This window comes from Nelumbo nucifera, chromosome 2 (assembly GCF_055504915.1).
Source record: "Nelumbo nucifera cultivar China Antique chromosome 2, China Antique-T2T, whole genome shotgun sequence".
NCBI lineage: Eukaryota > Viridiplantae > Streptophyta > Magnoliopsida > Proteales > Nelumbonaceae > Nelumbo > Nelumbo nucifera.
In genome coordinates, this window is record NC_142650.1 from 24,686,192 (window position 1) to 24,698,683 (window position 12,492).

At 38.8% G+C, this 12,492-nt stretch overlaps 1 protein-coding gene and 1 pseudogene across 2 annotated transcripts; both read left to right on the top strand.

Annotated features, from left to right (window-relative positions):
* The first annotated feature begins 1,656 nt into the window (after nt 1-1,656).
* On the top strand, nt 1,657-5,009 carry LOC104595290 (uncharacterized). The gene is made up of 7 exons (XM_010255968.3): nt 1,657-1,922; nt 2,292-2,407; nt 2,532-2,650; nt 2,761-2,923; nt 3,018-3,244; nt 3,348-3,714; nt 3,799-5,009. The coding sequence occupies exons 1-7, from the start codon at nt 1,764-1,766 to the stop codon at nt 4,673-4,675; spliced, it is 2,028 nt and encodes a 675-aa protein (XP_010254270.1). The 5' UTR covers nt 1,657-1,763; the 3' UTR covers nt 4,676-5,009.
* A 935-nt stretch (nt 5,010-5,944) lies between these two features.
* LOC104595292 (putative pentatricopeptide repeat-containing protein At3g05240 pseudogene) lies at nt 5,945-8,454 on the top strand (annotated as a pseudogene). Its single transcript, XR_016082818.1, has one exon. The product of XR_016082818.1 is annotated as a putative pentatricopeptide repeat-containing protein At3g05240 pseudogene (transcript).
* The last annotated feature ends 4,038 nt before the right edge of the window (nt 8,455-12,492 follow it).

Sequence of the window (12,492 nt, forward strand, 5' to 3'; positions counted from 1 at the left end):
TTACTAGATAGGGATAAGTGCTTATTTTCCACTTACTGTGTGGTCCCAGCACTTATTTTAAGTACTTATAAAAAGAAGTATTTAATAAAAGTGAAATAAAAAATGGCATAAGCTTTCTTGAAGCTGCGTTTGGTTGTAGTGCAAATAAAATTCATACTACTTTAAATGCATGGGAGTACAAATAGGTAGAGTTTAAATTTTAATATACTTTTGCTTCATATTTGATCTTGTCTTGAGTAAAATTGTTGGTAAAATGGTGAGGTTCCACTTTATATGCACTAAAATGGAGGTAGGAGGATATGGGTAGACATGTTCATAGGCCGGATTGGACTGGGTTCAGGCTATATGAGAGAGAATCGACAATTGAGGTAGGACCATGGGAGGAAGGTGGTGCAAATTTTGCATAAATTTTTGAAATGCAAAATTTATATTGTTAATGAGTTCAAATGGGACAAAAACTCAAAGTGTAAAATTTGTATCAGGTAATAGAGTAAATCATTGTTAGTTTGTTGCAAACAATCAGATGCAAAACTGAATTAAGTGCAAAATTTGAACATGGTTCAGGTTTACGCTGCAACTAAATGCAACCTGAGTGAGTACAGGTCACTGCTAGAGATGCAAAATTTGAGCGGTGCTAGTTGGTACGAAAGATTTCCAATGGAAAACGATGCTCTGCTTGAATCAGAAGAACCTAGCTCTTCCAATGGTAGCCATGGTTTTCAAAACCGGACTGGACTGGAAAGTTGGACCGGAAAAAGGGAACCGATTTCATTTTACCCTAAAATCGTTATTTTGCCAAAAACCATTGATTTGATCAATAAATCGTTGATCTGGACATTCAAATCATTCGAACCGTCCAACGGTTTTGACCATTTTTTATTTTTTTAATCTTTGTCAAAATGGGCCATTTATTCAGTTTGAACGATTAGACCATTCAACCTGAGAACCAGACCCTGATTGGTTCGTTGTCCGATCCAATTCTAAAAACCTTCGTGGTAGCTTTGATCGTCATCGTACGTCATATTCACAGACTGCATATTATCGTCAATCCCAGCAGCTCTTTTGGTTTTTGTATTGGGGTCCTTACTATGCTTTATTGTTCGGGATCGTCAATAGGAGCTAGGAATTCCAGCCTTGCAGAAGTTGCTAATGGGTACCCATTTATTCCCATATACGGTCCAGATTAACAGGGCCTGGGTCCATAAACTTCGGGCCTGATCCTTGTTGGTCTGACCATGAGTTCCCATGAACTGGACCTAGAACCAATAAACCTGGAACCTGTAGGTGGATTGACATGGACCTCGTCCAAACTTGCGCGTTGATTTATGTAATTAGAAATGGTTTGATGGATCATTATTATTAGTGCCGCAACTTGGGCCAGGTTAGCCCAACTCCAATTTGAAAATGTCGGGTTGGGTTGGATCAGGTTGAATTTGGATTTGTTTTGAAAAATATGAACCCAAGATGGATTAAGGTTAGTCTGGTAAGGTGATGTTAATTGTTAAGTTTAATTGAGTTTATTTTGATGAATTTGGGCCATGGGCTTTTATGGACTTTAAAAGAACCTGATGTGATCGACTCGGACTCGGACTGCAATTCCTGCAAAGTATGGGCTTCTTGGCTTTTACAACGGGAGCTGTCTCTGAGACTATTTTAGTGGGCCCAAAATTTTGAAAATATATCCTTTGAAAAGCTGAGTCGATCGTTGCGTTCCTCCTCCCCGAAGACTTGGAACTCAGCTCAGCGAAGAGCCGAAGACGACCATGGCGGCCAAACTTGTATTCGCGGACGATGAGATGATGATCGACGAAGGTATCGGTTACCCAAAAGCCTACGCGAAGCTCTGTCGAGATCCCCATCTCAACCCTTACATTAATGGCCCCCCTTTCACCTTCATTCCTTATGTTTTACCCACTCATGAGGTAACAATAGCTCCTCTCTCTCTGTTGGTTAGCTGGTTTTCAGTTTTAATACCAAGCAGATAAGCTTCTGGGTTATCCTCAATTTCTTTTTTATTTTTTTGTTCTGTCCTCTGGTTTGGGCTGGGAAGGAATCTTACACCCATTTCCTTCAATGTTCTTTTTCCTTTCTCCCATTTTCAGGTAAATGTTAGTTGGCTTAATGGATCATTCAGAATTTCTGGTCTTGGTTTCTCTTAATTGCAATTCTTTTTTCTTTTTATCCTGCTCAAAGGAGGTCTCCAAAACCATGTTTTCAAATTTTTCGTATTTGGGTTTAGTTTTTCATTTTAAAATTTATAATTGACTATTATAGGATATTATTCTCTGTAGATTTCAAGAGCTCGCGATTTTGATGATTTGTTTCCTATAATCGATCATGAAGGAAAACCTTCAACGGAACCAAAAATCTACGCCAGTCTTCTGTGGAAGCAACTCGACCACCTTGGGTAAGACCTTGAACTGTATACTATATCTCACAAATGGGAAAAATAGATTTTTTTTTTTTTTTGAGATAGAACTGAAAGGTTCCTGATTACCATTTGTTATTACAATTTGTTCTTGAGATTTCAGGAATGCTGGCTTTGATCCTGCAAAATTTCGAGTAGATCCATATGGTAATGTTCTTTATTACCATGCCGATCCGGCTTCTCCTCTTGCTTGGGAGATCGATCATTGGTTTCCTTGCTCAAGTAATAATCTATGGAAACTCTTTTGTTTTTCTCCTCAAGTTCAATTCAATTCTCTCTCTGTCTAGACACATACAAATGATTTGCTTTGGCGGCCTTTTCTGAGACTACAGGAGGTGGACGCACTGTTCCAGGCAATTTGAGGTTGCTACAGTGGCAAGCATGTAGGAAGAAACATAACAAGTTGCAATTTCTAGTTCCATGGTGGGATCTTCAATTGGGAATCTCTGTAAACCAGTTCCTGTCTATATTTGCTTCTTCAAATTCTGACTTCAGGTGGGTTTTGTATGCCTAAAATTCTTTTTTTTTTTTTTGGGACTTTAAAGCACAAAACTAGAGACCACTGATGTTGATCCCACAATTTCAACAGGAACAGAGCATTCTCACTACTGTTCTCTCATGGAGAAAAGGAAGAATTGAATTCTTCGCAGACTATGGAGTCACATGCTCTCCCACAACATTTCATGGAGACAAAAAAGTATGCAGACCTTGCTCCAGCTGCCATTATTCTGTCGTGCAAGAAATCTTTTGATGCATCCTCGCCTCTTAAATCCATTGATCTCAATAGGCGACTCAGATCAAGCTCTCCTGCTAATGGTCAGTGGGAAAGTGTCCTTTTTTAGTCAATGTTTTCTATAGTTCCTTTAGACCACAAAATAACATCTTTTCTTATCTTGTTCTTTAATTTCAATTTTTATAGTTAAGAGGAAGTCATTATTTGATGATAATGAATCCGTCTGCAAGTCAGTTCGGAGACAGTTACATAGTATCTCAACAGAAAATAATAATCCTGACATGGTAACGAACCCATATCTGGCAATCTCCATGGCCAGAGATTCCCTTAGGCAGAGAGAGGAAGCACAGAAGATGCAATCAGAGATGAAAAAACTGGACAAGGAATTGGATGAAATGAAGAAGAAGACTGAAGTTGAGAGGCTCGCTATTCAAGATTTGGAGCTGTTACTAATAAAACGTAAGAGAAAGGTTGAGAAATGTAGGCGGCTAGCAGAATCACAATCCTCATACAAAACTGTACTAGAGAAGATGATTCGAGATGCCCTTCACCAGTAAGACTGATGAAAACCACCAACCCTTTTACAATTTTGTATTAGTTTGGAATACTTTCTAGCTAATTTTGTTGCATCTTGTAGGAGTGTCATCTATAAGGAGCAGATTAGATTGAACCAAGCAGCCACCAATGTTTTGATGGCAAGACTTGAAGCACAAAAAGAAATATGTGATTCCTCAGAGAAGGAGCTCCTCAAAAAATTCAAACAAAGGGATGAGATTGAAACACAGATCAGGCCTCAATGGGAACAAGCAAGGAAGAGATCTAGAATTGATGGTACCCTTCATGCAAAAGGAGATTATGGAAGTTTTCTATACGGACCAAGAATCAGGCCAAGGAAGCATCATAACAAGGAACTGAGTGTCTCTGAAGAAGAGCAAAAATCATCTGAAGCTGGTTACTATTTCAATGAACAGAAAATACAAAAAGAAATAGAAGACAGGAGAGAGCAGCTTGAAGAACACAGCAAGTCCCTTGTTGCTGTGGAGGATGAATCAATGGTCAAGAATAAGTTTCACAGATTAGAGTTCCAAGAGCCAAACAAGATGATGATTAATGCACCAAATTCAACTCTCCGACTCCGAAGCCCACAAAGAGAGGAGGATGAAGAATGCAGAAAACAACGCGGAAAAAGGAAGGTAGAGAGGTGGCTCCAAATGCTTCTAGACAATACTGAGGAGCTGACTGAAAATTCTAATGAACCTGAGACGAGCAGAGCCAACAAAACAATAAGAAAGCTGAATCTCAAGTATCCACAGAAAGAGGCCAAGGTTGATGAGGAGATTGATGAACAGACAGTCCACGAAAGAAATTGTGGAGTGAGGAAAGAAGACATTGTTGAGACAGAGACTAATGACTTCAAGTTGCAGAAAACTAGTACATTTGAAATCAGCATAGGTGAAGGCGTTGGGAGTAGCAAGAGCTTTGAAGGTAAGGCGAAAAAAGAGAGAATTTGTTAGGCCTGAGAGTGCTAGAGTCTTTAGGTCAATACCATCTTCACCTTCTGTGATCTTGGGAGAAAGAAAGGGAGTAGGTTGCATACGGAAGAAGCCTCTGGTATTTGGGTCTGATGATTGATGAAGATGTCCATGAGAACAGCTTCACTGATCGAGTCATCCATCAAGTGAATCAAGAAGACAGTGAAGATATGAGACACAGTCTACTTAGTACTATAATCCTTGGATTTGTAATATAAGCTTGGTTTATGTATTCCACATATAATATTATATAACTGCTTGTTGTTCCATCTAAATGCCCTTCCAATTTATTAATATAATTATTCATTCTCCTCAAGATTTTTGCTTACATTCAACGAAATCTTTTTTTTTTTAATTGGTTTTTCTCATAAGTTATATTTCAAATTACAACTTTACTTTAGAAATAAATATCACAGTAAATGCTATATTTATTAGGTTCTTTTAATCTTTCTTCTCTTCAAATTCTTCTGAACTCCACCTTTTTTTTTGTATTACGTTACTAATTTTAGTGTATAAATTTTTGGGAAAATTCCTGATTAATACCCTGTACTTTCGGCCTAGTGTCACTTTGGTCCCCAAATTTTAAAATGTAGCAGTTCAGTACCCAAAGTTTCAAAACGTGACAATCCAGTACCTGCCATTAAATAGCTGTTAATCAGCCATTAAGTGACATTTTAAAAAGACACAAATGCCATTCGAGTGTTATCTAATTTTTTTTATCAACTATGCAAACATTGACCAAAAAAATTAATAGTCTCAAATTCTTGCTTCTTCTATTCAAGAAAGTTGGGGTCACCGGAATGTCCACTCAAACGTAACCCCAACCTTCTTGAATGGAAGAAGCAAGGATTTGAGATTTTTAATTTTTTGTCAATGTTTAGATGGTTGATAAAGAAAATTAAATGACACTCAAAGGGCATTTGTGTTCTTTTCAAATGTTACTTAACAGGTTAACTACTGATTAATGATAGATACTGGATTGTCACGTTTTGAAAGTTTGGATACTGAAACATCGTATTTTAAAGTTTGGGGACCTAAGTGACACTAGGTACAAAATACAGGGTACTGATGGGGAATTCTCCCTAAATTTTTAAAAGAATAAGAAGAGGCTATGAGAGTATTTTGGTCAAGCAAATAATGTTGAGAGGGTATTTTGGTCAATAAAGTTCATCCCAAGTATTTAAAAGTTAGTTGAGCGAAACTTTGAATGCGCGATGCATCCCGGGGTATTTTGGTCAACAAAAGAGACCCTTACATATACGAGTCCATGACGTTACAGTTCTTTTCTTCTATTGGCCATCACTTGACCCGAGCTATTCATGCGCTACCTCTTTAACTCCAAACCCAGCATAAGATGGGTAGAATACCGCCAGAACATAATTTCTTTAATACAAAACTGTTCCAAAATAGAGATACTGCACCAAATCCATGCCCAGACGATCCGGACTGGTCTGATCGAAGATACATTCGTGGTTAGCCGGATCATTGCTTTTTTCACAGTTCCATCAACCCAGTTCAATGTGCACTACGCTCGTCGAATATTCGATCAAGTCCACCACCCAAACTTGTTCATATGGAATTCCATGATCAGGAGCTATACTCAAACCTGTGCTCCTAAAGATGCGCTTTTGCTTTATAAAGAGATGCTTATCAGGGGGTTTTCTCCTGATAATTTTACATACCCAATTGTAACTAAAGCTTGTTCTCACCTTCATGCGCTTGAATGCGGGTCTCTTCTTCATGGGCAGATTGTAAAATCTGGGTTTGATTCAGATATGATTATAATGTCTGGACTGATCCATTTCAATTTGTGTTGTGCAAGAATTGGAGTTGCAAGAAAACTGTTTGATGAGATGCCTGAAAGAGATGTAGTTGCGTGGACAACTATGATTTCTGGTTATGCTCAGTTGAACTATCCTGAAGAATCCTTCCTCCTATTTGATGAGATGAGAAGGGCAGGGGTCAAGCCAAACAATGTCACTATTTTGAGCTTAATTTCTGCGTGTGGGCATCTACAAGCTCTAGGCAGAGGTAAGTGGCTTCATTCGTACATTGTGGAGAATAATATGGAATCTAATTGCATCGTTGCTAATGCACTTGTTAGTATGTATGCTAAGTGCAAAATTATGTCATATGCATTGGAAGTTTTTGACAACATCCTTACAAGAGATGTGGTTACATGGAATTCCTTGATTGGTGGGTTTGTTCAGAATGGCCTCCCTGCAGAGGCATTAAGGTTGTTCAAGGAAATGCAATGCTCGGATGTGCAACCTAATGAGATCACAGTGGTAAGTGCATTGTCAGCTTGTGCACAATTGGTTAATATCAAGGAAGGCAAACAAATTCATACATATTTACGTGAAAAGAAATTTGCTTATGATGTCTTTATTGGTAATGCTCTTATTAACATGTATGCCAAGTGTGGACATCTAGATGAAGCTGTAGATGTATTCCGTCAGATGCCAGATAGAGACATTTTTTCATGGACAACAATGATTACTGGTTATGTGCAAGATTGCCAGTTCAAAGAGGCCTTGGTCCTCTTTCAGGAGATGAAGCTCTCTGGAGTTGAGCCAAACGAAGTTACCCTTGTTAGCTTGTTATCAGCTTGTGCTCAGCTGGGAGCATTGGACCAAGGCAAACACATTCATGCTTACATAGAAGAGAACAATGTGAAACAAGATATGCATCTGGTAAATGCATTATTGGACATGTATGCCAAGTGTGGATGCATAGAGACAGCATTACAAATATTTCAGCATATGCCTATTAAAGATACTTTTTCTTGGAATGCAATGATTGGAGGGCTTGCCACCCATGGACATGGAAGGGAGGCCATTGATCTTTTTACCCAAATGGAAAAGGCAGGGGAAACCATGCCTAATGATGTAACCTTCATAGCTGTTCTTTGTGCATGTGCCCACTCGGGAATGGTCAAAGAAGGATACCACTACTTCAGTTCTATGAACTTGTATGGAATCACCCCAAGCATTGAACACTATGGTTGCATGGTGGATCTCCTCAGTAGAGTGGGTCTTTTAAATGAAGCAAATGATCTCATTGAGAAAATGCCAATGCAACCTAACACTATCATCTGGGGATCTCTTCTTTCTGCTTGTCGTGTTCATCGTAAGGTGGAACTTGCAGAGAAAGCAGCCAGACACATTCTCAAGTTAGCTCCTGATGAGAAGGGCGTCTATGTACTGCTATCTAACATATATGCTGATATGGGTCAATGGAATGCTGTGAAAAGGATCAGAAATCTAATGGATACTAAGGGAATCGAGAAGCCTCCAGGATGTAGCTTGATTGAAGTGAATGGTGGTAACCTCGAACTTGCATGTTGAAGAGACAGTGCAGCATCAATCAGACATAGCTGTTGGATTTTCAAAGGGCCAATGCTTCAGTCAGAGAAATCTGTTTATAAAACAAGAATGATGAAAAATTTTACATTTGGGATACAGATTTTAGACAACACCATCTGCAATAACGTCCTGGGGCAGAATATCTTTAAATGGATTGATTTCCTCAACCTTAACCTTATTGGGAGAACAACTCTATCCATAAGGACCGACCAATTCATAGGAGAAATCTCTCTTTTGTTTGCAAATTGAGTCTGCCTTCACTTTCAAGGGTTGTAGATTTGGAGATTTTTTAATCTCTTTTAACATAGTAATGGATTCATTGATGGCCTAGCTCATTGACATCAGAAGCAGAATAGGTTTCTTCAATTGGCATTTTTTTTAATTGCTTTTGCTTTACATCATTTGTTTTTTCTCTACTAAAATGGGGGATGAAAAAAGTTACCATATACCAACATCTGTAGGCCCATAAGCAGAACTGTTGTTCAGAAGATGCACAGTCTGACAGTCTCATCATACTATGTTTTATGGGTCCATAATCCAGTCAAGTGATAATTATTATATTTCTTTGCCTCGGGTTTTAATGTCTTCTTTTTTACCACTTAAAAGGTTCTAACATCTTAGTTGACCTGAATCCATGGGCACTCTATTCATATGAAGAAAATCCCTCACTGTAGCAGAGGCAATACCTAAAATTGCAGGCATGGTTTGTCCTAAAATGGTTAAAAGTTAAAAACTTTGCTGTAAAAATGTGTCCAAGCAGATAAATTTCCAAGGAAATCGATGGGAATCCTGAAGGGAAGAAGAATTTATGAGGGTGGGGGTATGTCATAATTCATTTGCTAATCCTTCTATTTCCACCAAGCTCCTTACCAAGTACCAAGCAAGAGATAGGCCAAATCAGAGATCCCCCTTGATGAGAAAGAAGATCATGACCGTCCACTTCTTAGAAGCTAGTACGTGGGGACCATGTTGTAACTTGTATCGGAATAGAGGTACAGGACCACATGTTTTCCAACAATACATTTTATTGCACCCGACCCGACCCGACTCGACCCGAAGTACAAGTTACACGGACAGTTATGAGGTTACCCGTCTCTCTCAATCGTAAGAAGGGAAAGGAAAAACATGCCACCTACGCTTTTTGATGGGGATCAGTCAATCATCACATGTCCACGTTCAGCTCCGTATAGGAGAGTCAGAATTTCAGTGACAGTACTACCTTCGTTTCATCCCTGGATTGGAATCCCACGTGGCCATATCGAACGATCAAAAAGAGGGGTCCACTCCGACAAATAAAAGATTCCAATCCAATATGTTAAGATAATCCAAATCAAAGGTTTACCCCTTTCCGAAGAATTATTCAGAGCGGGACCCACTCCCGTTTCGAGGAAACAGCTATCGTGCGTACATCAACGGTCAAGATGATGATTATAGCGATGGGCCCCACGAGCTTTAAAAAAGAAAAACCCGAAATAGAAAGAAATCAAGCAAGCAGATTATGGGAAAATAATTGCCGCCGTTACAAGTAACGATATTCTCGTGATATCACTGTCGCCACGTGGAAGAAGGTGGACACGTGATCTGCGGAGAGTGGTGGTCCCCATGCCGTGCATGAGTGGGCGCAAGTTGTCAGGAAAACGGGAACGGGAACACGTGAAAGCAAGGCTATGTGCTCCAAAAAAGTGGTTCTGACTTTTGAGTGGTCCGTCCGCTTTACTCGTGTCCTCACAGACACAAGCACTCAAGTGGCCAAGCCAGTGGTTATCAAGCTACCCAACTCGCACCTAAGCGTTTCGTTTCGGCTCGGCTTCTCAACCTTAGCCTCTGTCTGTGTTGTACTGGGGGGGTAAAAGTATTTAAATACATGTAAATTTAATTTAATGCACATTTTTAGATTTTAATTAGATATTGGCCGTGCGTTAATTCCAGATCTAAACCAATCACATAAAGACGTCTTATTGTTCAACCTACCACCAAACCCCAACCCCTGAATAAAGTATAAAAAGCATTTGGTCAGAAAAAACTCTTCCCAACCAAGTTTTGGTGGACACTAAGTTTTTTTGCTGTGTAGAAACATATAACTTAATTATGCTTTCTAATGGGGGTTCTAGTATATAAAAGTTTGGTGAATGAATGTTATTTCGCTATTGTTTTCACTTGGAGAAGGGGAAGTTTTTCATCCTGTCCGGACGTTGGATTACCACCGGACCACAGAATTTGCCATCAGTCTGTGTGTATGATGTAGCCATTCAGTATGGTTTCCATTTGTATTTATTGCTCATCACAATTCAACCTCTCCCTCTCAAGCTAGTGTAAGAAAGCAAAAGAAGAAGAGAAAGACTAGGACCCTTCAGATTTGTATATTAACAGGTCTTGCAAATACATCAATTTCAATGATTGACATTGTACAATTATGGCCATGTGGCATGTCAGGCCCTTCGAAAGCAACATATGTCGAATCTCGACTTGACCGAACCGGACCGGACATGTCGACTGAAATGGAATCTAACCTTTTCAAGACATTAATGACAATTGACAATACAATGGTGTTCATGTGAGAACCTAAAATGAAGGGATTCTGTTGATATTTTTGCCCATTCTAACATTGTGCTTCATGTGGCATAGCTCTGGACAGACAATGCTCAAAGTGGTTCAGATATTTTGCCACCCATTGGGCATATGGGCCAGGTCCATGAATGAATCTACTGAAGCTGATAGAGCTATTGAAACCACTGACATTACTAAAAGCACTTCCACTCACCAAAGGCTCAGGCTGGAGATTCTCAAATTCCGTCCAAGGTCCAACCCCAAGGTGGAATATGGGTCGGTTGATGTTGGTCCGCTCTGAAAGCTGCCCAAGTCCGGTTCAGGTATGGCCGGTCCATTCCATGCATTGCCATATGAGCACAGCCTGTGCCAACCTCATAAAAAAGCTGATGATTCTGTAAGCACTAAGCTGTGGAACTTGTTAAACTCGTACATGGGCCTGAGAAAAAGCTGACATTGTTTAAAGGAAAATATTCCTCCACGCGGAAAGACTCTGGGATCAAGAATCCGAGGTTCGGTGTAGTAGTTGATAGAGGTTGAGATTTGGGAGCACAGCACCGACTACCGAGAGTCACAGACCCAACGCAAAACCCATCAATTCAAACCCACTAATTACTTGGCCAATTTTGAAATTTGAACCCAGTAATTTCTAGTTGGTTCTACAATTTGAGCCACAACTCATTATAAGCCGCCAACGCCGAGCCGATATTCGTGACTGAGAAGCCCGTTGAGGAATGAGGATACCGTGTCAATGGTACGGGCAGAGCTAAACAGAACTCCCATGTGATTGATTCATTATATTGACGTCCACGGGACCCACAAGTTTCTTCCTTTCCATGAGATCACGTACGTACGTGTATGTATTTACTTGCCTATATCATCATACGCATGTACTATCCCAATCATACACCTCCGATTCGTCTAGAATTTCTCTTGTGGGTCCCTTGTGTCATTACAATACTCTAAGGCCACACATAAATCATCCAAGTCCACTTTTTTTTAACGGCCCGGTTAAAGGGGCTTTAGCGTGCATGAGGACCCAAGCCCACATGAATTCCATTAGGTTTTCATGTTTCCAAATCTATATAGCAAAATGAGTTCTTTTCTTTTTCTGATTTCATCCATATGTTTAGATATTCAAATTTGTAGAAAAAAAAGCACAAAATAACAGTAACATAACAAAGAATTAGTAGAGAAATTTTTTTTTATCAAAAGGATAAAGGGTTTTTATATAGGTTGTGTTTGGTTCCATGTGCATTTATTGAAAAATATTATCACATCAGTGCCACATAGCTATAGGTGTTAGCGTTTATTGAGGATGAAGCAAAATGAAATAACTGTTTGGTTTTATCGTTTATCAAACAAATGGTAAAAAACTGAAATGCTTTGATTTTTGTTCATCGGGCATTTAAGGAAATGTTAAATTTGTGTTTTCCCCAACGTCCCAATGTTTTTTGATGGGTATTAATTTGATGTGGCACACTTTAATGGGTATTAATTTGATATATAAAATAAAAAATGTTTAAAGTGAAGCCTAACCAAATATCAAAAAAAAAAAAAGAAACATTTAAAGTAAAAAGTATTTAAAGTGAAAAAATATAAATAAACATTTAAAATAAAAAAATACAAATTGACGACCTATCCATGAATGCCCACATAATATTTTTAAATTTTGCCTATTTACAAAAATGGGCCTTCCATTGATGATCAAAAAGAAGTATTAATACGCAAGAAATACAAATTTTGTTTTTTTCAAGCTGATGTGGTATAAAGAAACCTCTTAAATCTATGTAAAGGGTGGTTTCAAAAATCGATACATATCATATAATACATATCAGATACACGTTGCGATAAGGAAAAAAAAAAACTTTTTTTATTAGTAGTTCA